This window comes from Eubalaena glacialis, chromosome 3 (genome assembly GCF_028564815.1).
Source record: "Eubalaena glacialis isolate mEubGla1 chromosome 3, mEubGla1.1.hap2.+ XY, whole genome shotgun sequence".
Taxonomy (NCBI): domain Eukaryota; kingdom Metazoa; phylum Chordata; class Mammalia; order Artiodactyla; family Balaenidae; genus Eubalaena; species Eubalaena glacialis.
Genome location: NC_083718.1, coordinates 161,722,040 through 161,747,154, shown reverse-complemented (window position 1 = coordinate 161,747,154; position 25,115 = coordinate 161,722,040). Strand labels below are relative to the sequence as shown.

Genomic DNA, 25,115 nt, shown 5'->3' with positions numbered 1-25,115 from the left:
TGGTTACCCTGTAGCAGAAGAAAGGGATAAGGTGAAGGGGATTTCTCTGAATATACTTTGTTTTATAGATTTCACTTTAAGAATGATTTATATATATATGACGCCAAAGATGGGATAATTCAAGAATCAATAAGGACAGTTAGTGCAATGGAGTGAAACACATCAATTATGTATGAATCTTTGAGTTTATGATACTAAACAACAACAACAACAATAACACTAGCCATAAATAATTTTGGAGGATGATGGTAATCCAATTTATTATTTTGAAAATTGGTAAATAAAGAAAAGAATCAAGCATTTAAACTGTCTTTCCTGCATGAACTGTACTTTAGGATAACCAAATAGTTGATGAAAGTTTATTTAAATAGACATGTTCCATTTAATTTATGTGGACCGAATGATAATATTAAAATTTCCCATTTTGCAACCATAATGAAGTGATGGGTCTAAATCAGGGGTCAGCAAACTATAGCCAGAAGGCTGGCCACCTGTTTTTGTAAATAAAGCTTTACTGGAGCACATCCTTGCCCATTTGTTTATGTATCATCTATGGTTGCTTTCACATTACAAGGACAAAGCTGACTAGTTACAACGGAGAAGGTATGGCCCATAAGCCTGAAATACTTACTATCTGACTCTTTAAGAAAATCTGTCAACCCCTGCTCTAGACCACAAGCAGTAATGGCTGCTACATTATAAAATGAGAGACAACCAGGCCATATGTGCTTCATGATAAAGACCACCACCTATGAAATATTCTTATGAAAAAATTGAACCTTAACCTGATCAAGCCTCTAGATCTAGTTACCAATTTCTAGGAAGAGAGGACATGTTAAATGATACCACAGAGATACAATCAGCAAAATCTAATTGTGGGAAAATTTAAAGACAAATGACTTAGGTTTTTCAACAAATAAATTGCAAGAAAAAATAAGAGAGAGAAGGAGAACCCATAGACTAAAAGAGACTTAAGGGACATATCAACCAACTGCAATATGTTGATTTTATTTGGATCCTGATTCAAAGAAAATGGAATAAAGAGAGAGAGAAAGAGAGAGACAGATAGATAGACAAACACTAGGGAAAATTTAAACACTGAGTAAATATTCATTGATATTAAGGAATTATCATTATTTACAAGTGATAATGTTACTATGATTATGCTTTTAAAATATTAACTATGAGAGATACATACTAAATATTTAATGATACAATGATACTATGTTTAGGCAATTGGGCAGGAGCAGGCAGGGAGTGTGTATAGGATACATGGACATTCACTGTGCTATGTTTTTCTACTTTTGTATACATTTGAAAGTTTACATTACAAATAATTTTTTTTAATGGAGGAAAATGTTAAATAACCACCTGGGGAGGTCTTTCAAATGATACTGTCCTCTAATGCTCATTTAATTTAGCACAGCCTCCTGAAGGGAACATAGCCTATAACCCATCTCTCTCTATCCTCTGTTGAGACTCACTGCAATAGTGATTAATAGTAACTGATGAGATGGGTTAAATCATTCAGGTATATTGAGGCAAAAAAAGGTGAATCTGATCTTGAGGAGAAAAATACAGTGGGGTTATTAGTTTAAGTAAAATAATGCATTTTACTTAATAATTGATTCAAAGTGAGAAAATTCCAAGGACCAAGTAAAAATTTAGGGGAAAGGAGATAACGGATCTTTGTAATAGTCATTCTTTCTACTGGGAGATTTTTCTCTCACTTCCTGTTATCACTGTAGGATTTGGTGAAAACTCTATGGTTCTTTGAGGCAAGTTAAATGTCAAGATCTCCTTCCATTCTTTTTCTCAGGGTAAAGGGGAAGTGATAAAGAAGGATGAAATGTGCGGCTTCTTGTTAGAAAAAGAAGAGCTTGAGAGAAGCTTGGATATCATAAGTTAATGTAGAATGGATAGGTCCAGATTTTTCAGGTCATTTCATTTTAGGTGGGTCTTTTCTTTTGGACCATATGAAAAAGAAGGGATAGTCAGAGGACCCTATGTTTTCCTTTAACAGGATGTACAATTTAGGGAAGATAACTAATGGGCTAGGGAGAGCTTGGGTCTAGTTACTCACCCAGAGGGGGCTGCAGCATACCCCCATTCTTCTCACAATTCCCGATAGGCTGGATTTCAGCTGAGTCAACCAGACGCCAGAAGTCATTCTTGTTGTCGCTGCCATCAAGGCGAAGGCGGAGGCGAGCGCCTGTCAGTCCAACTACTGTGGCAATACAGGTAGATGTGGTGTTCCTGGGATCCTGTGCTTCCAATTTCATGCTGATCTTGAACTCGTTGCTTGGAGGTGTGTAGGACTGAGGAGAACAAGCCATGGGGATTAGGCAAACTAAGAATAAATGGCATTTTCAGTAAGGATATTAAGAGATGGAACCTGAAAGTTTATGCTTTGGACTCAAACTGGTTACAGCTGGGTCAGGAACAACCCCCTTGAATTATTCCCTAATACTTAGGAAGGGTTTCATACAAAATAAACACTGAAATGTAAAATGAAAGGGAAAAAATTACTTCCCACTGAAGCATCAAATATTGACTCACCAGTAAGAAAAGGACAAGAGTGTCTCAAGTGGCCCTTGCTTAAATGCTGTTTTTCATCCTATCGTCTCCAAATCCTTAACCCTCCAGGTGTTCTTAATATTTTCTTTTCTTTTTTTTTTTAATTAATTAATTATTTTATTTTATTTATTTTTTTATTTTTGGCTGTGTTGGGTCTTCGTTTTCTGCGCGAGGGCTTTCTCTAGTTGTGGCAAGCGGGGGCCACTCTTCATCGCAGTGCGCGGGCCTCTCACTATCGTGGCCTCTCTTGTTGCGGAGCACAGGCTCCAGACGCGCAGGCTCAGTAGTTGTGGCTCACGGGCCCAGTTGCTCCGCGGCATGTGGGATCTTCCCAGACCAGGGCTCGAACCCGTGTCCCCTGCATTAGCAGGCAGATTCTCAACCACTGCGCCACCAGGGAAGCCCAACATTTTCTTTTTAGAAATCATCCTATTAAATTATCATATCCTTAGTGCCTCTTCATGGAGCATTTCAGTGTATTGGTTTGTATGTCTACCACACAGACTAACCATTGGCAGTTGATTTTTTTTCTTACTTTGACATTAACTTATAAATCAATTCCTATTTTTTAAAACAACTTTTAGTTATAATTGACATACAATAAACTATACACTTTGGTAAGTACTGACATATGTATACACTCATGACACCATATACATCACGTACACCCTGGAAAACATCATCACAATCAAGATAAGGAACATGGACACACTCTCAAGTCTTGCATATCCTTTTATAATCTCTCTGTCTAGCTCTTCCCAGACCCCTCTTTCCAGGCAAACACTGCTTTATTTTCTATCAGTGTAGACTGGTTTGCATTTCTAGACTTAAATGGAATCATAGAGAATATACTCTTTTTTGGGGTCTACTTTCTTTCACTCAGCATAACTATTCTGATATTCATCCATTTGTTGAATGTATCAATAATTCATTACTTTTTTTTTAAGACCACATTTTTTTTTAGAGCAGTTTTAGGTTTAAAACTTAGCAAAATTGAGAGGAAGGTACAGAGCTTTCCCATAAACATCCTGCCGTAACAGGTGCAGAGTCTCCCCTATTATCAACGTCCCCTACCACACTTGTTAAAACTGATGAACCTACACTGACACATCATAATCACCCAAAGTCCACAGTTTATATTAGGATTCTCTCTTGGTGTTGTATAGTCTATGAATTTGGTCTAATGTAGACATGTATCCATCATTATAGGATCATACAAAATAGTTTAACTGCACTAAAAATCCTCTGTACTTTGCCTACTCATCCACTCAGTTATTGGCAACAACTGATCTTTTTACTGTCTCCATAGTTTTGCCTTTTCCAGAATGTCATATGGTTGGAATCATACAGTACATAGCTTTTTCAGATTGGCTTCTTTCCCTTAGTAAGCTGCATTTAAGCTTCCTCTATGTCTTTTCATGGCTTGATAGCTCATTTCTTTTTAGGGCTGAATAATATTCCATTGTCTGGCTATACCACAGTTTATTTATCCATTCACCTACTGAAAAACATCTTGGTTGCTTCCAAGTTTTGGCAATTATGAATAAAGCTGCAATAAACATCCATATATATATACAGGTTTTTGTGTGGACATAAATATTCGACTCCTTTGGGTAAATACCAAGGAATGCAATTGCCGGATTGTATGGTAAGAGTATGTTTAGTTTATAAGAGATCACCAAACTGTCTTACAAAATGTCTGCAACATTTTGCATTCCCACAAGCAATGAATGAGATTTCCTGTTGCTCCACATCCTTGCCAGAACTTGGTGTTATCAGTGTTCTGGATTTTGGCATTACAATACGTATGCAGTGGTATCTCACTGTTGTTTTAATTTGCATTTCTCTGATGACATATGATTTAGAACACCTTTTTTATGCTTTTTTGTCATCTGCCGATCTTCTTTGGTGAGGTGTCTGTTAACATCTTTGGCCCATTTTTTGAGTTATTTTTTTATTTTGAATTTTTAAGTGTTCTTTGTATATTTTGGATAACAGTCCTTTGTCAGACATGTCTTTTGCAAATATCTTCTCCCAGTCTGTGGCTTGTCTCCTCACTCTCTTGACAGTGTCTTTCACAGAGCAGAAGATTTTATTTTAATGAAGTCCAGCTTATCACTTATTTCTTTCATGAACTGTGCCTTTGGTGTTGTATCTAAAAAGTCATTGCCATATCAAAGGTCATCTTGGTTTTCTCCTATGTTATCTTCTAGGAGCTTTATAGTTTTGTGTTCTACATTTAAGTGTGTGGTCTATTTTGAATTAATTTTTGTGAAGGGTGTAAGATCTGTATATAAATTCCCTTTTTTTTTTTTTTTTTGCATGCAGCTGTCCAGTTGTTAAGACCTTTGTTGAAAGGACAATCTTTGCTCCACTGTATTGGCATTGTTCCTTTGTCAAAGATAGGTTGACTATATTTTTATGGGACTATTTCTGGGCTCTCTATTCTGTTCCATTTACCTATCTGTTGCTAACACCACAATCTCTTTTTTTTTTTTTTAAGAATTTTAAGCCTTTTAATTAAAACATTAGAAAACTTAAATGCATAATAAATACAACTATTTGATCATTTAAGGGGGTCTTAATTTCTATCAAAGAGCATTTCTTTAAACACAACTACTAAAATTTGTAGGCAAGGACATGTGTACTCCTTTCTACCCTAACCATCAAATCTGTGATATGTGAATAGGACAGTCTTTGGGAGGGAGCATGTGTCAAAGGGAAAAATGCAACACAGGAAAAACAACAATAAAATAGGTCCAAATAACCTATGTTAGTAGAGCTGATACTTTATATTTGTACTACATTTTATAGTTTATGAAGTGTTTTCCATTCATTAGATTATATAATCTTCACAACTCTTTAAGGTAAAATTGTATTGTCCCTGCTGTACCCTTAAGGAAACCACAGCTGGAAAAAATTAAGTAAACTATGGATTATTAAAAGTATTTATAAATAATTATTACTTCAATTATATTGTTAAGAACTGATGTTCTTAAAAGAAAATGCAAGAAGGCCAATGTCTCCTGTCAATCTATGAATTTTCAAAAAAAAGAAACAATTCAGTTAAACTTTCAGGGATAATAGCCCATTAAGGAAATGGTAAACATGTAGCTACTAATTAGATCTTGCATTGGGATAACTGCTTCATTTTGTTTCACTGGCCAATGTATTTGGCTTTTAAAGACAAGTTCTCAAACATAGAAGTCAAATAAACTCAATTTTCAGTAAACTGGGCTACTGAGATTTTTTTTTAAGTAAAACATTTCCTTCCTATGATATAAAATGAACATTACATTTCTGAAAAGTACAACATTATGAAAAGCCATTTAAAATAGATAACATTCAGAAAGTGTATAAAACTGAGCTTCCTAAGTACTAAAGAAAATATGAATTAAAATATAACATGCATTCTGCTCTACTATTCTTTTTTTTTAACATCTTTATTGGAGTATAATTGCTTTACAATGGTGTGTTAGTTTCTGCTTTATAACAAAGTGAATCAGCTATACGTATACATATATCCCCATATCCCTTCCCTCTTGCGTCTCCCTCCCACCCTCCCTATCCCACCCCTCTAGGTGGTCACAGAGCACCGAGCTGATCTCCCTGTGCTATGCAGCTGCTTCTCACTAGCTATCTATTTTACATTTGGTAGTATATATAAGTCCATGCCACTCTCTCACTTCGTCCCAGCTTACCCTTCCCTCTCCCCATGTCCTCAAGTCCCTTCTCTATGTCTGCATCTTTATTCCTGTCCTGCCCCTACTTTCTTCAGAACCACTTTTTTTTTTTAGATTCCACATATATGCACCACATCATCTTGATTACTATAGCTTTATCGATAAGTCTTGAAGCTGGGTAGTGTCAGTCCTCTGACTTTGTTCTTCTCCTTCAATACCGTTTTGGCTATTCTACATCTTTTACCTCTCCATGTGACCTTTAGAATCAGTTTGTCAATATCCATAAAATAATGTGCTGGAATTTTGATTAGGCTTGTATTATGTATATTAACCTTGTATCCTGCAACCTTCTTACAATTGCTTATTAGTTCTAGGTGTTTTGTTGTTGTTGTTGTTGTTGTTATTGTTGATTATTTCAGATTTTCTACATAGACAATAATGTCACCTGCAAACAAAGCCAGTTTTATTTTTTCCTTCCCAATCTGTATATCTTTTATTTCCTTTTCTTGTCCTATTGCTACATTTAGGACTTCCAGTATGATGTTGAAAAGGTGTGGTGAGAGGGAATATTCCTGTTCCTGATTTAGTGGGAAAGCCTCTAGTTTCTCACCATTAAGTATGATGTTGGCTTTAGGTTTTTTGTAGATATGATCACTCAGCATAACTACTCTAATACTCATCCATACTGCTGCAAGTATCAATAATTCATTTCCTTTCACTGCTGAGTAGTATATCATGCTGATGAACATTTGTTGTGTTTCTAGTTTTTAACTATTACAAATAAATCTATGAACATCCTTCTATAAATCTTCGTCGGAAATACACTTTCTTTTCTCTTGGGTAAACATCTGAAAGTAGAATGGATGGGTCATATGGTAGGTATCTGTTTAACTCATATACCAGAAAATGTACCTTTTTACAGTGTATAATTCAGTGAGTTTCAGTATATCCACAGAGTTGTGCAAATATCACTCCATCTAAATATGGAACATTTTCATCAATCCCCCCCAAAAAGAAACCCCATACCCATTAGCAGTCTCTCCCCATTCTCCCCTTAACCCAATGCCTGGAAACCATTAATCTACTTTCTGTTTCTGTGGATTTGCCTATTCTGGAGGTTTAATATAAATGAAATTACACAATATGTGTGTGGCTCCTTTCTTCACTTGGCACAATGTTTTCAGGTTGAATCTATGTTGTAGTGTTTATCCGTACTTCATTTATTTTCATTGCTGAATAACATTCCATTGTAATGCATATACTACATTTTTTGCTTATCCATTCATCAGTTCATGGACATTTGGGTTGTTTCCTCTTTTTGGCTTTTATATATAATTATGCCACAAACACTTGTGTATCAATTTTTGTGTAATCATATGTTTTTATTTCTCTTGGGTATACACCTAGGCGTGAGATTGCTGGGTCATATGCTAATTCTATGTTTAACATTCTGAATAACTTCCAAACTGTTCTCTAAAGTGGCCACAGAATGTTATAATCTCACCAGCAACATATGAGGGTTCCAATTCTCGATATCCTCATGAACACTGGTTATTGTCTGCCTTTTTGATTTCAGCTATTCTAGTATTTGTGAAGTGATATCTCATTGCAGTTTTGATTTACACTCCCCTAAAGACTAATGATATTAAGCATCGTTTATGTGCTTATAGGCCATTTGTATATATTTGGAAAATATCTATTCAACTTCTTTGCCAATTTAAAAATGAAATTATTTGTCTTAACTGTTGAGTTGTTCATCATATCTTCTGGATACAAGTCCCTCATCAGATCCGTGATTTGGAAATATTTTCTCCCAAAAGGCAGCTGGGTCTTTTCACTTTATTGATAGTGTCTTGGGAAGCACAAAACCTTTTAATTTTGATAAATTTTGAAGTTCAATCTATCTACAATACTTTTTCTTCTGTTTTATGCTTTTAGTGCCATATCAAAGAAACCATTGCCTAATCCAAGGTCACGAAGATTACTCCTGTGTTTTCTTCTAAGAGTTTTATAGTTTTAGCTCTTATGACTATCATCCACTTGGGAGTTAATTTTTGTATACGGTGTGGAGATAGGATCGAACTTCATTCTTTTGTTTGTGGATATCCAGTTTGTCCTTGCATTAGTTGTTGAAAATCCCACTGAATTGTCTTGGCATCCTTGTTCAAAATCAATTGAACATAAATGTAGGAGTTTATTTCTGGACTCTCAAACCAAATCCACTGATCTATATGTCTATCTTTATGCCAGTACCACACTGTCTTGAATACTATAGCTTTGTAGTAAGTTTTATATTGGTTTTTAAAAATTAATTATTTATTTATTTATTTTGGGGTGTGTTGGGTCTTCGTTTCTGTGCGAGGGCTTTCTTTAGTTGCGGCGAGCGGGGGCCACTCTTCATCGCGGTGCGCGGGCCTCACACTGTCGCGGCCTCTCTTGTTGCAGAGCACAGGCTCCAGATGCACAGGCTCAGTAGTTGTGGCTCACGGGCCTAGTTGCTCCGCAGCATGTGGGATCTTCCCAGACCAGGGCTCGAACCTGTGTCCCCTGCATTGGCAGGCAGATTCTCAACCACTGCGCCACCAGGGAAGCCCTGTAGTAAGTTTTGAAATCAGGAAATCCTCTATTTTTGTTGCCCTTTTCTGAGATTGTTCTGGCTACTCTGGGTTCTTTGTATTTCTATATGATTTTAGGATCAACTTGTCATTTTCTGCAAAATAGCCAGCTGGGACTTTGATAGGAATTACATCAAATCAATAGATAAATTTGGAGATTACTATCAGCTGTGTGATTTGTCAATATTTTCTCCAAGTCTATGGCTTATATTTTCCTTCTCTTACCAGTGTCTTTTGAAGAGCAGAAACTCTTAATTTTGACATTTACTTTATGAATTTTTTTAAATGAATCATGCTTTTAAGGTGTTTTCTAAAGTTTTCTTTATATAAGTGTTTTGTATATTTGTTAGTTTATTCCTAAATATTAATTTTTTGTTGCTTTTGTAAATGGGAGTCTCTCTTCCATTATATCTTCTATTGAGTTACTCTTAACCATAGAGTAAAATGCTGGTTTTAGTTCTGAGGTATACATATTTTTTCATGTTAAGGATGTATTATTCAGTTCCTAGTTTATTTAGTGTTTTCTTGGTTTGTCTGTTTTGCTCAATAGTGTGTTGAAGTTTTTCTGTCAAATTATATTCTGAAGTAATTGACCCATTTTACATTTTTACCAGTATTTTATGAAAGTTCCATTTATTCCACATCCTTGCCACTATTAGGTATGGTCAGTCTTTTTTTTCATGAGTGATATTTAAACAAATGTATAGAGATATCTCATTGTGATTTTACCTTGTATTTCCCTAATGAAATAATATTGACCATCAATTCACTTATTTGCCACTGATTTACTTTCTTTGATGTTCGTTCTAGTCTTTCGATCTGGATTGCTTTTATTTCTTTTTTTGGCCTGGTGACATTGGTACTACAGCAATGAATAGAAGTGGCAAGGGCTGACATCCTTATCTTGTTCCTGACCTGAAGGGAAAACATTTAGTCTTTTACCATTAAGTATGCTATTACTAGATTTTTCACAGATACCCTTTAGAGTATAGGATTTAGGAAATTCCCTTCTATTTCTTGTTTGTTGAGAGTTTTTATTAGTAATGGACATTGGATTTTTTTAGATACTTTTTCTGCATCTATTGTGATGATCATAATTTTTCTTCATTAGTGTATTCATATGGTGCATTATATTGATTGGTTTTTGAATGTTAAATCAACCTTGCATTATAGGAATTAAAACCCAATTGGTCATGATGAATTATTTTTATATATCGTTGGATTCAATTTCTTAAACTTTTGTATAACTGACTCCCTTTGCTATACACCTGAAACCAACACAACATTGTAAATCAACTATACGCCAATAAAATTTTTTAAAAAATAAAAAAAATCAAAATATAGTAGCAGAAAAAGGTAAGGATGTTTGATGCTGAGAGAATAAAAATTGAAACCGAAAAAAATTTTTGTTTAGAATTTTTAATGTGTTTTCATATGGGATGTTGCTTTGTAGTTTTCTTTCCTTTCAATGTCTTTGCCTGGTTTTGGTATCAGAGTAATGCTTACCACATAGAATGAGTTGGGAGGTATTCCTTTCTCTTAAACTTTCTGGAAGAGTCTGTGTAGAATTTGCATTACTTTTTCCTTAAATGTTTGGAACAACTCACCAGCAAAGTCATCTAGGACTGGAATTTTCTTTGTGGGAAAGTTTTTAACTACAAATTCAACTTCTGTAACAGAAATAGTGCTATTCAGATTTTCTATCTTCTTGAGTGAGCTTTGGTAATTTGTGTCATTCATAAAAATTATCTGTTTCATCTAACTTGTCAAATTTTAAAGGCATAAATTTGTTCCTAATATTCCTTTACTGCCCTTTTAATATACGTAGAATTAATGGTGATGTTATTTCTTTCAGTTCTGGTATTAGTGATTTGTGTTTTCTTTTATTGATTAATCTATCTAGAGGTTTATCACTTTTATTGATCATTGCAAAGAACCAGCTTTTGGTTTCAATAATTTTCTCTGTTGTTTTTCTTTTTTATTTCATTGACTTATGCTCTAATTTTTATTATTTTCTTGCTCTTTTGAAAAATTATTTTAAAAAATAATTATTTTTATTATTAACTTTCTTTTTCCCTAGTTTTTTAAAGTGGAAGCTGAGGTCACTAAATTAAACTTCTCTTCTAATATAGGCGTTTAGTGCTATAAGTTTCCCTAAAAGTACTGCTTTAGCAGTGTCCCAGATTCTGAAATGTTCTGCTTTCATTTTGTTTAGTTGAAAATACTTTCTAATGTCCCTTTTTGTGTTTCTAAATATCCATGAGGTGTTTAGAAACGTGTTAGTTTCCAAATATTTGGAGATTTTCTAGGTATCTTTCTGCTATTGATTTTTAATTTAATTCCAATGTAATCAAAGAACATACTTTGTATTACTTAAATCCTTTTAAATTTATCAAGCCTTACTTTATGGTCTAGAATATGGTCTAACTTGGTAAATGCTCTGCATGCACTTGAAAAGAATGTATATTCTGTTATTGGGGAGTGTTCTATATATGTCAATTAGGTTAAGTTGGTTGATAGCATTGCTCAAGTCTACTATATACTTGCTGATTTTCTATTTGTTCTTTAACTACAGAGAGCCCTACAGACAAATTTTAGATTTCTCTCTCCTTACAGTTCTATCATTTTTTGCTTCATGTAAGGACTGTGTGACCCCTTTTCATGATGAAATTACTGTATTTATACCTGATAATATCCTTTGCCTCTGGAATATACTTTGACATTAATATGCCATTTCAGCCTTATTATGGCTTGATGTCAGCATGGTAAAATTTTCCATTCTTTTACTTTTAAACTATTTGTGTCTTTACATTTAAAGCATAATTTCTTGCAGGCAGTATGTAATTGGGTCTTACTTTTTATCCAATGTGACAATCTCAGCTTGTTAACTGGGGCATTTAGACCATTTATAATTAGATTATTGATATGGCTGGACTTAAATCCACCATCTTGCTATTTGTTTTCTATTATTTTAGTGGTTGCTTTGGGGTTTAGAGTAAACATATTTAAATTATCAGTCTATCTTCAAGTAATTTTATACTACTTCATGCATAAGAATTTTATAATAGTATACTTAAGATTTCTCTCCTCTTGGCTTTTATGCTATTGTTATTATACATTTTACCAATACATGTTATCACCTCTACAACACAATGTTATTATCATTGTTTACACAGTCAATTATCTTTATAGAGACTTAATAAGAACATCTTAAGTATTTACCCTTGTAATTACAATTTCTAGTGACTTTCATTCCTTTGTGTAGATCTGTAATTCTATCTGGTAACATTTTTCTTCTGCAAGATGGACTTCCATTTAACATTTCTTACAGTGAGTCTGCTAGTGATGAATTCCTTCAGTTTTTGTGTATCTGAAAGTATCTCTATTTGGCTTTCATTTTTGGAAGATATTTTTGCTGGATATAGAATTCTGGGTTGACAGTTTTTCTTCTGACACTTTGAAGACGTTACTCAACTTTCTTCTTGTTTGAATTGTTTATGACAAGAAAATATAATGTCATTCTTATCTTGGTTCCCCTGTATATAAGGTGCCTTTTTTTCTCTGGCTGCTTTTAAGATGTTCTCTATCCCTAGTTTTGATAATTTATGACATGCCTTAGTATAGTTCTCTTCTTGTTTCTTTTTTTTTTAGGGGATTCATTTAGCTTCTTGAATCTGTGGATTTACAGTTTTCCTCAATTGTGGAAAATTTTTTGCCTTTTTATATTCAAGTACTTTTTCAGTCCCCCATCTCTTCTCTCCTTTGGGCACTCCAATTACATGGTCTATGAAGTTATCTCATGCCTCATTAATCTCTTTTTCATCTTTTTAAAATTCTTTTTTCTCTTTGTGTTTCATTTTGGATATCTTCTATTGCTACGTTTTCACATTTATTAATCTTGTTTTCTACTGTTAACTGTTTCCCATCTAGTGTATTTTTCATTTTGCACATAGTGGTTCAATGTATCTTTTTATATCTTCCATGTCTCTGCTTAACTTTCAACCATATGGAACATAATTAAAATAATTGTTTTAATGTTTTTATCTGCTATTCTAAGATTTGTATAGGTTCTGTTCCAATTGATTGACTATTCTGTTCATTATTAGTTATGCTTTCCTGCCTCCTTACATGCCTGATTGTCTCTGACTGGATGCCAGACATTGTGACTTTTACCTGTTAGGTGCTGGATATTTTTGCATTCCCTTCTTGTGCTGTGTTCCTAGATGCAGTTAAGTTACTTGGAAATAATTTGATCATTTTGAGTCTTGCTTTTAGTTTGTTAGGCAGGTTCAGAGCGTGCTAATCCTGAGGCTAATCATTTCCCACTACTGAGCAGGATCTTCCCAAGTATTCCACCCAATGCCACATGAATTATGAGATTTTCCAGTCTAGCTGGTGGGATCGGGCACTATTCCCAGTCCTGTGTGAACACCAGGCTCTATCCTTTTACTATCCTTCTAATCCTTTCAGACGGTTTTTCCCTTGTCTTGGATGCTCACATGCATATACTGAACAACGGTACTTTGATGAACACTTGAAGGGGGGTTTCCACAGTTTTCTTTCTGTGCAGCTTTCTCCTCTCTGGTACTCTGTTCTGGAAATTCTAGTTTCCCTGGGCGGCTCTCAGTTCCATCTCCTAAACTTAGGGAATCTCCCAGGATCAACCTGGATTCCCCTTCCCTGGGCCATGGTCTCAAAACTATCTTAAGGCACTAAATATAAGGGGGCTCAACTCATTTGTTTTCCATCTCTCAGAGATCACTGTGCTTAGTTGCCTGATCTTCAGTAACTTGAAAACCATTATTTAATATATTTTGTCTTTTTAAATCATTTCAGGTGGGAGTATGAATTTAGTCCCAGTTATTTCAAATGAGCAAAAGTCCTAAATTTGTACTTTTATTTATTTTATTTAGAGCATAGACAAAATTAAAATTCAAAGTGAAACATTGACAGTTTGTGGAAATAACGATTGAATACTAAAGGGAGGAAGATATAAACAACTTCCTGATGAGTAGCTCTATTTAGCAACAGTACACTTCTTTGTTTACTAGCCTTATCACATACTGATATAGTCAACATCATCTGTACATTGTATGGGGCACTTAATCCTATGTAGGAAGCTCTGAATGTCCTCTGATGAGGTCCTAACACACTCCCCAATGGGATTCAGTGCCAGTATTCTTATGGAAAGATAAGATTGTGGCAGGGGAGTTGAATACAGAGATATGAATACTGCTCCACTTTCAAGAATTGTCTAAGGGCTATAACTCTGTTTCCTATCTGCCTGAACTAATAGCTGCAGTAAAAATTAGCGACTGTTTTCAGTAACACAGAATAGCCTCAAGGAGGTGAAGAGATGGAGAAGGTGTTACTTGGGATGAAGTTGGGGAGAATGTCTAAAACTCACAGTGAGTTTTGAGTCTTGAATTGTATTCTTCCCATAGAAGTTTATTCTGGGGACTTCAGGTGAGAAGCCCAAGGGCTCCCACCTCATGTTTTGCTTGTCTAAGGACCAGAAAAGACTACTTGCCTCCCACCTACTAAAGATGTTGAGAATCAATTACCTGCTTGAAGCAATGGACAGGCGCTGGGACTGAACATGTTTCTTTTAGGTATTTGTCCCAGGTAAAATGACCTGTAAAGGAAATAGAAATCTCTATCACAGTCAACCTCCTAAAAAATGTTTTCAGGTTGTAATCTACACTAAACATTAGGCTATTTTCAGACTCGTCTGGAGCATAAGAAAACTTATTTTGCCCTGTTTGGGCTCAAAGGAGTATTAAGGGGAAGAATCAAGGTGACCTGAGTGGATCATTTTAGATCAATGTTTTTAAATCATGGTCTAAGATGACCTGAGGTGCTTTTCATGTTAGTCCCTAAAGTGATCCAGAATGCTAGAGCAAGTCATACCAGTGTCTCAAAGAAGTATCCAGGAAGCTCATGGAAAACAGAACAGAAGAGGCAGAAAGTGGGTGAGGAGATTCCTTCTGAACAATCCGACTCCTGTAAAGGTTCCTTATTGCCATCAAATGATTGCTTTTAACACCTAATGTGGTTGAATCCTACCATCTCAGCTCAGAAAGAATAAAGAAGAGACTATCTTGAGACATTGGGTAAGAGGAGCTGTCGAGGGCAGGAAAAGCCAGAATGAGTGAGATTATACTTGAATCCTCACTCTAAAAACTGTTTCTCTCTCACCCACCCCTAACCCACTCCTATCCCTGCCACTGTCGCATTGCTCTGAGGTGCAAAATGACAAAGATCTGTTAATTTAGAGAAAAGTAGATCCTCAGAAGCATTTCTGATGACAGTAACTAAGAATAGGTTGGGAAATTTACAGAATCTTTTAGCCTCTTGAAGTGGCCTTAGGGCCTCTCAAAGTTTGAGGAACACTGTGCTAGAGAAACAATCTTTAAGGTGACACTTGTTGGGGTCAGGGAAAACATTTTAAGGGATAGGCTATTAAAGACATATCTTACTGGACCACAAAAGATTACCAAGTTCTTTATTAAAGGTTAAATCAATTACGAATCTCCCTCTAATACCCACCTAGAGGTGACCCCATGATGGAGCAGGGAAGGTCCCAGAGACTCTCACAAGCTAAAACACTGTAGCAAACCAGCATTTCTTGAAGCTTCCTCTGCAGTGGAGCAGCACAGGGCCCCTTTGGGCCATGCAAAAAGCACTAGATGCTGGGAATAAAAACGAGTCACTGAATGATGAAATCTAAATCACTCCAAAGATGATGCCAAGACTTTATACTCTATTGACTTTATAGCTTCTGTTTTAAAACTGGTTCCTTTCCCACCATCCTAACCAAGCCAAATAGATTTGGCCAGAAATCACAGTCAGTTCTGAACTATTTCATGCACTGGCCAATGATTAATCATCTTGAATAGACAGTTAGCCCACAGGGTAAATGAGATGGGTATTTCCTGGAGTCAAGATTTAAAGAGCTTATCAGAATTTAATAAAGCGTTTGCTCTTAGCTGAGATGGCTCTAAAGCAAAGACCGAATACTTTCATCACTATTGGCTGTTAGAAAAAGAAAACATTAAAAATTATTTTTCCATTCTTACAAATAAATAAGTCAAATAGTAAGTCTTGGATTTGACTAGACTGTAGCTCTTGAACTCTAGCATGTATAGCAGCACTGCCCACTAAAACTTTCTGTGATAATAGAAATGTTTTGTATCTGTGCTGACCAATAAGGTAGCCACTAGACACATGTCACTACTGAACACTTGAAAGGTGGCTAGTGTCAGTGAGGAATTAAATTTTAAATGTTATTTAATTTTAACTAATTTACATTTAAATACCTACATGTGGGTAACAGCTACTGTATAAGGAAAGTGCAGGAAGAGATTTGGTCAGTCCTGGGTTGCTTGTATAAGTTTGCGTTCTGACCAAAAGCATCCAAAAGACTTTGGCTTTAGGAATTATAGCAGCATTGGGATACCAAAATAATTAGGGTATGAATTATAGTTCTCTATAACACATATCAATTATGGTAACCAATCCCTATTATATAGGTAAGAAACCTCACATCTTCTACCATTTAGGGAGCACCCTATTACCAACTGAATGAAAAGGAATCTCTTTGTTAAAAGCAGTTCACCCACTGTTGAAGGTTCACTAGCTTGAACCATACCTAGATTAGTATTTTCTTAAATTTGACTGCTTAGGCTATTTATAGCTTAGTCCCTTATTATGAGGTAAATTGCCAAATAATTTTTATTGACTCAATAAGAATATCTGAGCACCTATTATAGTGTCCCATAATGAAGCCAAACATCATGTCTACCACATCACCAAGCACTAAAATATCACAAAAGAAATAGGACAGGCAATAAAGTATAGATCAGGGGTTGGCAAACTTTCTGTAAAGGGCAGACAGAAAAAATTTTATGCTTTTTGGGCCATTCAGTCTCTGTCACAAATACTCAACCTGTATGTTGCAGCATGAAAACAGCCATAGACAATATGTAATTGAATGGGCATGGCTGCGTTCCACTAAAACTTTATAAAAACTGGCAGTGGGTTGCCTTTGGCCCCCAAATAGTTGTTTGCCAACCCCTAAGATATAATGTTGATTCTCAAATGCTACTTACCATCAAAATCTCCTAAATAATTTTTCTTTAAATACAGTTCTGAGACCCATCTTCAGAGGTCCTCATTCAGTAGTCTCTGAGTGTGGTCTGAGAATCTGTATTTTCAAAGGCTCCCTACGTAGTACTGATTAACTTCTATGCCTAGAAACTAATAGTGTAATTGAAAGAATGATATTGAGAGTCAGGAGATGCTGGTTAAAGTCTTGTTTCTATAACTAACCATCTTGAATAAATTACTTAATCCTTCCAAGCATCAGTTTACTCATCTGAAAGACAGAGATAATATCCCACAAGATTGTACACACACTCATTCATTCAATAAATATTTATTAAACTCCTTCTAAGTGCAAAAGCACTGTGTTAAATGTTAGGGGAACAAGATAGACATGGTTCCGAAATTCATGGAGCCTGCAGTTTAGAGATAAACAGAAGTATTAAATAAATAATAACACAAATAATCTGGCATAATTATGATAAATTTAAGTTAATGAGGTAGTACAGGTTGCCCTGAGAATGCAGAACAGGGAAATCTAATCCATACTTGGGTCAAGGATTATTGTGAAGATTAACATTATTAACTAATATTTTATAATTTACAGAGTGATCAATTATTCATTCAACTGATGTTTGAGTATCCTCTATGTGCCAGACACTTTTTCTAAGTGCTAGGATAAGGCAGGAGGTCCCTGCCCTCATGGAATTTACATTCTGGTGCATGATGAGGCACAATTAATCCACAAACAAATAAATAAGGTAATAAGTGATAAGTACTTGAAGGAAATAAAATAATGCGATGTGACAGAGACTGGGAACCATCTTAGGTGGTGAAGTTATGGACAGATGCTCTACACAGGAAACATCTGAGCTGACACCTTACAGATGAGAGAAAGACAGTCATCTCATTTGTATTGCTGAATAATGCTTATGAAAGTGTTTTATAAACTATAACAAACATACCACATGATAGTTACATTTATTATTAGGAAATAAGATCCCTGCCCTGAAGAGACTTACAAACTGCATAGAAGTACCTTAAAAAATTAGAAGTCCCCTAAAATGTAAAGCACAAGAGATCCACCAGCTGAACGCTTTAATCCCTTTCTCTAATATTCATTCATTCAACAAATATTTATTGTGCAACTACTACTACATGCCAAGCCCAGTTCTAGGCACAGGTGATACAGAGAAGAACAAAACAGCCAAAATCTCTGCCCACATGGAGCTTACATTCTAAGGGGGAAGAGAGACAATAAATAAATAAACAAATAAATACAATTCAATTGGTCCAGAAGGTAACAGGGACACCAGATAATAACTGTACAGTTTCTGGCCCTTTTCAAATAAAGAAAAAATAAAGCAAGGTAAGAGGGAACAAGAGTGCTGAGAGTGTGTGTGCTGTTTTAAGCAGGATGGTCAAGAAAGGCATCTTGATGAGGTGATATAAAAGCTGAGATGTGAATGGTCCCTCTAGCCTCTGCTTAAATAATTCCAATGATGAGAAACTCATTATTTGTCTATAGTTCAATAGCACAAATGGATAGATTTTAACCGTTAGAATCAGCCAAAGTCTGCCTTCTTCTAACCTTTACCCACTGGGTCCTAGACATAATATATCTAATCCCCTAAATATGTCCCAAATCCCTCAACTGCTTCTAATTTAACATGGTTAGGCCAGGCACCTCCATTCATGCTGGCTATTGTTCTGTCCACATTCCTCTACAAATTTGTTCCACCTAAAGTGTGGAACAAATTCTTAAGAGCAGTAAAGACAATCATAGTCTTTAGACCAGAAATTGGACTCCAAGATTACTGCCTGAAAAGTGTTCCATTGTTTATGTACACCATAATTTACATAACAGAAGTATCTGTTAAATACTATTGATGGTCATTTAAGTGTTTTCTAATTTTTGATGTGTATCTTTGTGTACATATCTTTAACACCTTTACGATTATGTCCTTAGGGCAAATTCCTAAGAGTGGGATTAATGGTCAAAGAGTATGCACATTTTATGTTTTGATACAACAGAATTCCTACTAATAGTGCATAAGAGTATGTTTCTTATATCCTTGCTAAAACTGTTTTAACAATTTCTATAATCTTGATAATCTTATCAGTGAAAAACAAAACAGTTATACTTATATTTGCAATTCTTTGACTACTAATACAGTTGAAGATCTTTTTAGCCTTATTAGTTTATATTCTGTTTTTGCCATTTTTCACTGAGGTATTCTTTTGTTTTCTCACAGATTCTAAGAGTTCTTTGTAGAGTGAAGATATATTAGTCCTTTGTCATATATGTTGAAGACACTTGTCTCAGTCTGATAGGATTTGCCCTTAAATTTCTCAGTCTTTTATTTTATGACTTCTTGATTTCATATCATGCTTTCCTCACTTCAGTATTATAAAAATAGTAACCCATGTTTTCTTCTAGGATTTCTAAAGTTTCACTTTTTTACATTTAAATGTTTGATCTATTTGGAATTTATTTTGTGAGACAAATGAGGCAAAGATGCAGCTTTCCTTTTCACTTTTGTTCAATAAATGTGCTTCAACTTCACTTATTGAACAAATCATCTTCTCCCCACAGATCTGAAATGTCACCTTGATTATATATTAATTTCTTATATACACTTGGATCTATTTCTAGACTCTGTACTCTGTTCCTCTCATCAGTTACTCTCTTCCAGCACCAGGAGCACTTTGTTTCATGTAATTTTACAATCAATTTAAATAGAGCAAGTCCTTTTCATAACCCTTAACCCTAGGTTTTCTTGGCACTTTCAAATGATTACTAAGTTTTGGCATGTCCAGCACTAATAAAACCCAGTTATTCTAAAATGTCCAAAGCTAAGTTTATAAGATACACAGTAGTTCATTCTTAAAACACGGTCCATAGGCCTTTTAGTTCAATAGCTTGACGTTTTTTTAATGGATCATCTAAACATAAAACACCAAGCCAAAAAAAGAATTTTTACTTTACCTGTCTTCCCAAAACAAATCCCACCATTCCCAATCTCCTATAACATCCTATTCACACCTTTATTTCCATACTCTCTACATCATATTATCATAATTATTTATGTAAGCTCTTTATGGATTGAGGATATCTTTTATGAACTTTTAAAAATCTTCACGGTTTAACCCAGTGCCTGAAACTTAATAGAGATGCCATAAAAGTTTGAAAAGTGAGTGAATGAAAAGAAGCAAACCAGTAATAGTCCTACTCTTTTCTGGACTAGTAACATCACATCACACCTGGGAAATTAACTGTTCTGGGAGCTATACTTTGAGAGGGATAGAACAAAGCAAAGCCTAAATGGTGACCTAAGTGATGAAGAGACACAAAACCATGTCACATGAGGACCAGCTGAAGGAATAATGAACATTTAGCATGAATAAGAAAGCAAAGTCTCAGAGCCACTGCTTCATCCATCCATCCAACAAATATTTATATTGTGTATCAAAGCACTGTGCTGGAGATACAACCATGATCAAAATACTGTTCTTGCCCTCATAGAGCTTCAATCTATTGAGGGATAGAGGCTAAACAGCCAACTGTAATAAACTGTGATAAGTGCTACCCTTGGAGATGCAGTGTGCTACAGGAGGGTATGTGGAAGGATTCCCACAGGAAGTAACCGCTAAGCTTCTAAGTTAAAGTGTAAAAGGATAAGCAGGGAGTCAGCCAAAGAGAGAGGGAATTCTTTTGTTGTTGTTGTTTCAGACAGAAAGAAAAGCATGTATGAAGGCCCAGAAGTGAGAAAAAGCAGTTCTAAACCTGAATCTTTTGGTATGGCTACCGGGTAGATAAAGATAGTTTAGAAAAGAGGTTGTCGATAAGAGCAGTGTTCAGGTTTCGGAGAGTCTCATATACCACACTACTGAGAAGAGGAAGCACAAAAGGGTTTGTGGGAGGAGTCACTCTGTCTGCAGTGTGAAGAATGGATTGGAGGAGGGTAAGGCTGCAGGCAGAAGACTAGTTAGGAAGATTTTCTAATAATCTAGGTATGAGATGATGGTTGCTTGAACTAGGAAAAGTAACAGAGTGGCAGTGAGAAAGCAGCCCTTAGAGCTGCTTTCAAATAACTAGAAGCCAGTGAGTGAAAAACCGGCTAAACCTATACCATAAGGCTCTAAAAGTTATAGGTAGGACTAATAGAATTGACAAAGAAACAGATTTTGGCCCAATAAATATTTGTCTAAATATAAAGTGAGTTGCTTGGGGAGTTTAAGACAAGACATTTTACAAGAAATACAAAATGCTGGATTTTGAAATGCTGAGTCAAGTTGGATTATTTTAAGCCCTCTTCCAAAGTCTGAGATTCTAAAAATCTACTGAATTTTCTTTCAGTTTGGTATTTGGGACTACTCTCTATGCTTGATGGACAAAATGAAATACGCAAGATTAATTTATCAGAGGCTATGCTTGGCTGTACTACCTCTACTCTCACAAGGAAAAACATACTTTCAAATTTTAATATCACTTTATGTACTTCATGTTAAATTGAGTATCCACTTTTCACAATTCCTTGTCAACAGAATAGGTTGTTCACAACATACCTTAAATGTCACTGAACTAGAATTGTTATTATCGTTCACATTAGCAACAAACCCCAAAACAGCAGCAGCTATCACTGAGTGCCTTCTGTTTGCCTGCACCATGCCATACTATGTTCAATATTTCCCCTGTTAATTATAACCTGAAAAGTAAGTTTAAGTAAGATGGGTTTTATTTAGGCTCAGAAAGATTAAGCATTTTTCCTGAAGTCACAAAACTGGTAAGTGGGGAAAAGGAATTTGAACCAAGGCCTGTCTGATTCTTATGTCCATGCTTTTTACCACACACCAGTACCTTAGAAAGCTTGAGGAAAGTTTTAAGGAATAATAAAAAGTGACTATCATTTATTGTTTATCAAGTGTCAGGCCCTTTACCTGCATTATTTCATTTCATTCATTTCTTCAGCTCATATTCATAGAATGCTTCACTTCAAAGAATGTCACAAGATTTGACTTAAAGTCTGAGGATAGTCGCTGAACAAATGAAAATAATAATCCTCCAAAGTTGAAAAGTATTTGAGAGTTTTTAAGATGTTTTCACATCCATTAGCTCATGTAATCTTCTTAACAACCCTGTGAAGTAGGTAGAATGGGATTATTATCCCCATTTACAAATCAGAAAACCAAGGATTAGTGTCACAAAGTTACTAAGTGGCAAAGTTGGCTTTCCTAGTCTAGTGTTCTACTACTTTACGTTACCTTCTTTGTCAGTGGGCAATGAAAGTAATATGTTACTGGAAGAAAAGGAAAGAGGGAGCAAACAGAAAATGATAATAATAGGGCTGAACACAGTAAGCTGCAATAACAAAATATATAACAATACTTCAACAAAGATTAATGAAGGTATCAGGATATTAATATTTAAGGAACATGCAGAATTTTAAAGGACTCTAAGAAGTTAAGACTGACATTTATATAGGAACCCTGAAAGCTGATTGAGAAATATTAACATTAGTTTCATTTCTAAAATCCTAGTGCGGAAGTACACTATTCAGGGATGAAAACCAAATGCAGTATCAGTCTGACTCCTGTTGTTTGATATTTTAATATTTCAGTTTTTATGTAGTTAAAAAATTTAGAAAATCTTTAGGTTTAATTTCAGTTCAATATATCTCAGAATAATTTCTTTTGGGAAAATCCCAACAAATTCTGATTTATGGACAATGGGGGTTTGTTTTAGTTCTGGATTTAGTGAATTAAGAAGTAACTTCCAGTTTGGTTCAGTTCCCATTCCTTCTTGTACTCATGTAATTAACCACCTCTCTCCCTTTTTGTTAGCGTGGTCTGTGGCCTCTTGATAAGGAGAGTTTGTCATGACAGCAAAGATGAATTACGTGGGCTCATTAGGCAGACAAGAGCACAGGATTCACTAATTCATGAGACAGAGACACATGGAATTCTTTACCTAGTTACAATCTAATCCCTGGCTTAGTAATTCCCCATATTTAACAGAAACACAAAAAAAATATCTTACCTAGCTCCAGGATGTCAGTAGCTTCTATTAAAGAAAAAAATGTTACAGCATAAGTCATCATGACAAACACACCAAAATGACAGAACAGTGAAGTTCTGGGGTAAAATGAGGGCTTGAGAGCTTGTGTAGTTCAATTCTCTCATTTTAAAAGATACTCAGTTCATTACTAGTAGTTATGGAAGTACACCACCCAATTCTGCCTTACTCTTAAAAACTATGGAAATCCAGAGAGGCTAAACAACTGTTCCTAAAGCTATGAAGCTAATTTGAGATTGTCTGGACTCAGAATCTAAATTTCCTGATTTCATGCTCAAAACAAAGCATACTGCTTTTGACAGGTACCTCTACAAACTATATTTGCTTGTGCTTTAACCAGTGAGTTCTTGGTACACTCAGACCTCTAAAAACAAAGGTTTTATGGTAAGAGATGTCAAATTAAATTTTTCCATGCTAAATAGACTTTTTCTTACCTTGATACTGGGATGCTGACTCTGATAGGTGACCATATTTATGTCTTCTAACATCATTCCAGTCTATTACTGCAGGAAGAGAGAAAACAGTCATGTGGAAAGAAAGTACAAGATTCAGTACTTCTCCAATTCAGCAGTATGTTGCAATAGTCTTTGATAAAATAATCAACTTCTGAGATTCTAGTCTAAGGAAATAATCCAAAATACAGAAAAGAGGTTTTACTTAAAAAGCTTTAATATTGTTTATAATAACAAAAAAATTGGGGTGGAGGGGGCACCTAAATGTTCAAAACAGAAGACTGATTAGGATACTGCAATACATTTGTCACTTGACAAAGTATTCTGCAGCTGTTACATTTTTACAAAGGTTAAACAATAAAATGGGAAAATGTTTAAGTTATAACATTATCTGGTAAAATATGGGATCAAAAATTATATTCAAGGAATAATCACAATTATGTAAAAAACTGAAACCAAAGAACGCCTATGTTACGGACTGAATTGTGTCCCCCCCCAAAATTCATATTGAAGTCCTCATTCCTCAGAACCTCAGAACGTGACTGTATTTGGAGGTAGGGTCTATAAAGAAGTAATTAAGTTAAAATGAGATCTAAATTTAGGGTGGGCCCTAATCCAATATGACTGGTGTCCTCATAAGAAGAGGAAATTTGGACAGAGACAATGATAGAGAAAAGACTATGTGAAGACATAGGGAGAAGACAGACATTTACAAGCCGAGGAGAAAAAACCAACCCTGCTGAACCTTGATCTTGGACTTGTAGCCTCCAGAACTTTAAGAAAATAAATTTCTGTTGTTTAAATGACCCAGTCTGTAGCCTTTGTTATGGAAGGCCTAGCAAACTTAACACAATCCTAAAAAGTTATCGCCAGGAAAAAAAAACAGAAGTAAACGCAGCAAATATAAACAAATGGTTATCTTTGGATGGTGGTACTGTTTTTCTCCCCTTTCTAACCTCAAATATTTTCAAATTTTCTATACAGAGTATATATTACTTCTATAATGGAAATACCTTTTCCTTGTTTGAAAATTTAGATTCATCTACTGACCCCACCACTTTCTCACCATTATTTACCCATCATGTTTTCACTTCTCTTCTTACCCAGCTCAGATTCCACGGTTCCTCACTAAAATCACTCCATGGCAAATACTCTTAACTCCTTCCCACCTCTTTTTTTTTTTTTTTTGTGAAACTTGCCTAGTAAAGCCTCAACCCTAACTCTGGTTAAAACCACTTCTCCACCTATATCATGCCTAGCCCAATAGCTCACGAGTGCTAAAGAAAAACAAGTGCAAGCTTACTGGTCTCACCCTAAACTCATGGCTACAATTCTCAAATGCTACTTACTTAACACTGTCCAGAAATCAAACCACATTTCCCTACTATGTCTGCTTTTCTCCTTTCCAAAAATATAAATTCATATATTTTTCTCTCTCCTCATACTACAAATATTCCCTCCTTCACCTTCACTCTTAGGGGATGATGTTAATTCAGCGTTCATTGAGAAAACAAAAATACTAGATGAGAACCTTCTATATGCCACTCATTTCAGGAAGATTCAGACTTGATCTTGTTTAGTGGTATATCCCCAAAGCATGGTATAGAAG

General features: G+C 35.3%; 1 protein-coding gene across 11 annotated transcripts in view; it reads right to left on the bottom strand.

Moving 5' to 3' along the window:
• SCMH1 (Scm polycomb group protein homolog 1) overlaps positions 1–25,115 on the bottom strand; it is a 196,130-nt gene that overhangs the window by 115,249 nt on the left and 55,766 nt on the right. For 6 of the 11 annotated variants that reach the window (XM_061184406.1, XM_061184408.1, XM_061184405.1 and 3 more), the window contains 4 exons: positions 23,489–23,557; positions 23,019–23,042; positions 14,440–14,510; positions 2,084–2,318 (listed from right to left, as the gene is read on the bottom strand). In XM_061184406.1, coding sequence (XP_061040389.1) covers positions 2,084–2,318; positions 14,440–14,510; positions 23,019–23,042; positions 23,489–23,557 — 399 coding nt within the window. Of the gene's footprint in view, positions 1–2,079; positions 2,319–14,439; positions 14,511–15,424; positions 15,568–21,919; positions 22,118–23,018; positions 23,043–23,488; positions 23,558–25,115 lie in introns of those variants that run through there. The other 5 variants (XM_061184401.1, XM_061184402.1, XM_061184403.1 and 2 more) reach the window with 5 other exon arrangements.